Below are 5106 nucleotides of genomic sequence, written 5' to 3' on the forward strand. Positions count from 1 at the left end.
TCTTTACACAATATTCATTTACAATGCAGTCATTTTGACTGCTTTGGGCAATATAGGTATATACTAAATTTCAGTCTTTCTAGTGTTAATTCTCCTTTTGAATAAAAAGAATCCGTTATTTTAAAGTGCTTGAATGATAAGTGTCAGTTATACCCGGCGATACCTTATTGATCGTAAAGTAGAGAAACGAGGCCGATTGCGGGAACTGCGAAACGGACACATGTCGAGTCGTAGCCGCACATGAGAAAGCAGGTCGTCGCGGCAGGAAACGAGGTTTTCCGTGATAGTGAAATAATTTCGAGTTGCCAAAATCACCGCCTAACGACCATGTTCAATCATCAAGGAAACAAGTTTATTTATGCTGTGGGCGAAACACCATTTAGTATAATTAAAAACAAAATATATAACAATATGACGAGCGTGTCTGAATAAATTAAATGAATTAATAGTTCAATTTTAATCAGAACGTCACGTTTCTCAAATTTCGTGAGTCATATTTTTTCAGTGCGTAGCTTTTGGCGATTTGCATTCAGATAAGAGTGTCTGCTTTCTGCTGACGTACACAATTCTCGCTTCCCTGGGATTTTATTCAAATTTTTGTTATGAAAGGAAACGCATAACTTGAGCTGATGTTTGGGTAAACCTCATAAAGAAAATACTGTCTCCTATAAATTTGTTTACAATACGTTCTCCATTCTATTCAGAAAATTGTTATAAAAAATAGATATCGCGATCAGGTTTAACTTCAAGATTCAATTAATTTTCTCGGATGATCATTTCGAGAACGTCCTCTTTAAAACAACTTCCCGAAGAGGGTAGAATCGTGACTATTGACGTTCGCATCCACTTAACCGGGCAAATACAGACGGACGCGACGCGGTTCGGATAAAAATCGATCAGCTACAGTTTACATCGACGAATATCGAAGTAGCGTGCAATAACAGATCAGACAAACATCCTGGAGGACTGCCAGGGCGGCCGAGAATTCGAGGGTCGCGCGGAGAAGGGTTAAAGCAAAACGGAAATCTTACCTGTATAACTCTGGATTTGTTGAGGATCGTGTTCCCGGACGGCTGGTATCGTTCCATGTCCCTAAGGATACCCCGGACGTCGACGTCCTCTGCGTCGACCAAGCGGAAGGCAGTGATATTGACGAAATTGTACTTGAAGTCCTCGAGGTCGAAGGTCTCGATATCCTGGAATAAAGGGAGACGTTTTTCGAGTCGGGTCGCGTACTACTCGATGCCCCGGGGCCGGATTCGTAGAGGGTACTTACGAAAGTTGTGAACAGATAGTGGTACTTGTAATCGTTCATTTGCAGCTGCAGGATCTGAAAGCAAAAGTGGATCAACTGATGAATAACGAATTTTCCGTATTTTCATTAATCGAATCGAAAATTCATATTGAAAAATCAATAAGAATATTTTTCCTTTCGACCATTTAACTCAGAACTAAAATCAGAAATCTGTTGTTTCAGGTATTGAAAAGTCTATAAGAAGGGCGATACGATTTGAATGCGAGGCGAAAGGAAAATAGGAACGTTGTTTAAACTTTGCGTAGAAAAATGTACGGAAATTTATGGAAGTGAATCAGCGGCAGGACTTAGACGTTCAAAGAAAACAAGAAGATCGAGCGTTGCGTCGGATAAAAACCGGCGCGAGAAAGGGAATGAGGGATGAATGGCTGGGAGATATTTGCATCGGAGACGCGACGCGACGTGTTTATCGAGGCAACGCAACACGGGGGCGGTGGGTGAATCGATACACGAATATCGAATATGTTTGCACGTAGTCGAGTAGTTACCATTCGCAGAAAATGATGCATATGCTCCGGCCTGGTATCTACGATGAGATTCCGTATTTCCTTGCTTTTCATCTCGGATAGAACCTGCCTGTAGGAATCCGGGTCGGCCTGCCTGAGGTTAACCTCGATCTCCCGAGACTTCGGCGACCTGACGAGCTCTCGTAGTTTTACCAGACCTGGGAACACAAGAATTACCAAGATTCTTTTACCTAAATCGATTCTTTCTACTATTGTTCTGTTTTAAGTAACATTTAATGAAACTGATAATTATTTACTAAATAATTTTATTATAATATATTTAGAAAAATATAAAAAATAAAAAAAATGATCTTTCTTTTTATCTTTCATACTTTTCAACATATTTAATCGTTTCCACTTAAGGAGGTTCGGGGGTTTTATAAAAACGTAGAGATCAGCATGAAATTTAAGAATATGTTTCCTTATTGCATAACAAAACCAAAATAATTTTTTCGAATTTTTCGTCCACGTTATATTGGAGAAAAACGCTTTTGAAATTTGCTCATTTTACACGGTTTCTTATGGGATACAAATATTCTGACTGTTCAAAATAGAAAATCAAGTTGAAAATACGTAGAGAATCGAAACTTATTAATATATATTGATAGAAAAAATAAACAGGAATCGTTTAATATTTTTATCAAGGTACGTTACCGTTCAATTTGCAGTGTAATTAACAATAATTTAGCATCACGGACTACTGCATTTCAAATCATGGACGGCTTAGTAAGAGATGTGGCAACAGCACGACTCACGAAGACACTTGTCCGTGTGTGCGTAACCTAACGAACTTGAGTGTGCGAGACCATCAGTCAGTACCAACGTACAAATATATCTATGTGCTGTTGCCAAATTTGTTCGATTTTCTTTCACTTTTCCAATTTAGAAAATTTATTAAAAGAAAGTCATCATATTGCGTACACATGTTTAAAAACATTATCTATAACATTGTAAACGTCTTTTACATAATTTTTTTATGTAAAATATTGTTTTCGGATCGTATACAATAATTTATTTTAAGTTGTCGTCCCTGCTGCTGTCCTATGTTAAAGGATAGGCACCTCCCCGCGTCCCTCACGCCCCCCGATGATACCCCTGAACCTCCTTAAATCGGACGCAGTGTGCGATTTCATATATACATAAAAATGACTCATTTAATTGAATGATTTATCGCATGGTTTCGATGGAAGGTGGCTAGTTTTCTTGCGGGGATCTCCTCAGATATTATTAGCCTGGCCGTTTAATGGGACGGAAACCCGTGAATCGCGTCGCCCGATGAAATCAATACTTCCCACCGCCTAAGTAATCAAGGTATCATCTCGACTTGCGGGTCTTCTCGAGGTTCGAGTTCGTTCCCTTTCAAGTTTTCCACTCTCGAAACTACGGAGTGTCCGCGATTTCTCGTGCAACGTTTCGCCGACTCTCGTTCGCCCCTCGGCGGGACTCGACCGGGCAGAGGAGCATCCATTCGAATTTCGGACGACGCCGCCAATTAACCGAAACGTAACGTTTGAATTATTCAGCTCGGCCGGCGCACCTTGATTAATCGATTCCCGCGCATCGTTCATTTTCGATAAATAATTTCAAACACTTCGGGCAGAGAACGACCGCGAAACGAAGCGGACAGACGAAACGGAGAGGCTCGGGTTGGTTTCAACCGTGCACAGAGACCCGTTAATTAGCGCGGACAAACGTGTGGACAGGCTGGCTAATCCCTAGGCAAGAAACGGAATTTAATTGCCGCTCTGCAATCTGTAGCTTGGCATCTCGTCTACAGGATCCGTAAACACGTCCGTTTGTCCAGCATTAAGAATGATATATTTCGTGTAGTTTAAAAACTTTTCCAACTTCTCATTCAGTGCGTTCAGATTCGGAGAAACAACGGAAATTTTTACTCTCTCTTTTCAGAGAATACAATGACTGTTCTAAATTCATGTTCGTACTTCTATCGGATAATTATTTCCATTCATTAATTACAGTTTTCAGTGTAATTAACTTTCCAAATTAATGAAGTGCCTAACGAGGTTAATGAAGTTATTTCTCCACGAAGTTATTCCACGGATACCGAACAATCGAAATATAATTTATTCAAGTATAGTTAACCGGTATTGGAAACTATGCCTGCAACGCCGTGCGGATCCTCCGTCGCAATTAAATCACTAACAGAGCAAACAATGAACCGTTCGAACCGGCATCCTTCGTAGTTTCCAATTCGATACAACCCGGCGGCGCGGCGTGTTTTCGACGCAGAACCAAACTTCTCCATCCAGGATCCGCGACCACTCCGCGACAATAACAACGAGATAAATCATCGCGAGATCGTTAGAGCCTCGTTTCCTCCCTCGGAAACGACAGACATTTATAAATCTCTGTTGGAGGTGTCGAATGAAAATATCGGATAGCAAACAATCCCCAATTTAAACGGTTTCTATAAAACCTCCCAAATTTCAACAAACATTATTCCATTATTTTTACGTTTCGTTTTTGACACACCTATATTTCTTATTATCTAGCTTTGAACTTTCGTATAATATTAGACACTATGAAAAGCATTGAATTATATGTCGATATCCAATTTACTGTGTCTCGATGCAAATTTTCTTTTAAGCATTAACGTCAACGTGATAGACTGACATTTACATCCTCGTTGTTAGACATTTCTTTGTCCTTTACGATAATGGTGGAGGCTGTTAAGGTCTTCTCGTCTAACGCTTTTTTCCACCCCTAAGGATAACGAGGCGCCTCGCGGATCCTTCGTTATGTTGTGACAACGAACGAGCGAGTCGCGCGAGGCTCCTTAATCTTAACGTCTGACACAGAGGACTAGGACGACGTTAAACATCCTTGAGATCTTTCTTTCAACTGTAAATCCGTGGAATCCTCCTTTCTCCCCTTATCTCGGCACCTTTTCTTCGCCGGACACGTTCTTTCCTTCTGTCTCCGCAACAATCCTACCCTCCGCTCTTTCAGTTCTTCTTCTTCTTCTTCTTCTTTATATCTCCCACGTGACGACCTCACCCGGATTCTTCGGGTCGGGATCAGCGCGGTACGCTTTCGTTGCATCTCTCAACTGGAGGAAGAGACAGCGTCAGCTCCCCGTTCCCGGTGATTTAGCCGGGCGTGCTACGTGGCAGACTGGATACATATTTTCAGTCGGACGGCCGAATCCCAGGCGGGAGATAGGCGAATACACCTCACTGCTCTTCAGCCGATGCTCCCAGAATCCCTGCAGCGCTTGTCGATCTCGCGAGGATCTGCTCGCGACATCTCAACGCCCTCCCCCCC

At 41.7% G+C, this 5106-nt stretch overlaps 1 protein-coding gene across 6 annotated transcripts in view; it reads right to left on the bottom strand.

Annotated features, from left to right (window-relative positions):
- Positions 1-5106, bottom strand: part of LOC108625896 (glutamate receptor ionotropic, kainate 2) — a 107117-nt gene that overhangs the window by 43044 nt on the left and 58967 nt on the right. For all 6 annotated transcript variants that reach the window (XM_026814340.1, XM_026814337.1, XM_018026226.2 and 3 more), the window contains exons 5-7: positions 1804-1979; positions 1277-1330; positions 1032-1196 (exon numbers count right to left, since the gene is read on the bottom strand). In XM_026814340.1, the coding sequence (XP_026670141.1) occupies positions 1032-1196; positions 1277-1330; positions 1804-1979 (395 nt within the window). The remainder of the gene's footprint in view (positions 1-1031; positions 1197-1276; positions 1331-1803; positions 1980-5106) is intronic.

This window comes from Ceratina calcarata, unplaced genomic scaffold (genome assembly GCF_001652005.2).
Source record: "Ceratina calcarata isolate Rehan_Ccalc_2016 unplaced genomic scaffold, ASM165200v1 scaffold379.2, whole genome shotgun sequence".
In the NCBI taxonomy this organism is placed as follows: domain Eukaryota; kingdom Metazoa; phylum Arthropoda; class Insecta; order Hymenoptera; family Apidae; genus Ceratina; species Ceratina calcarata.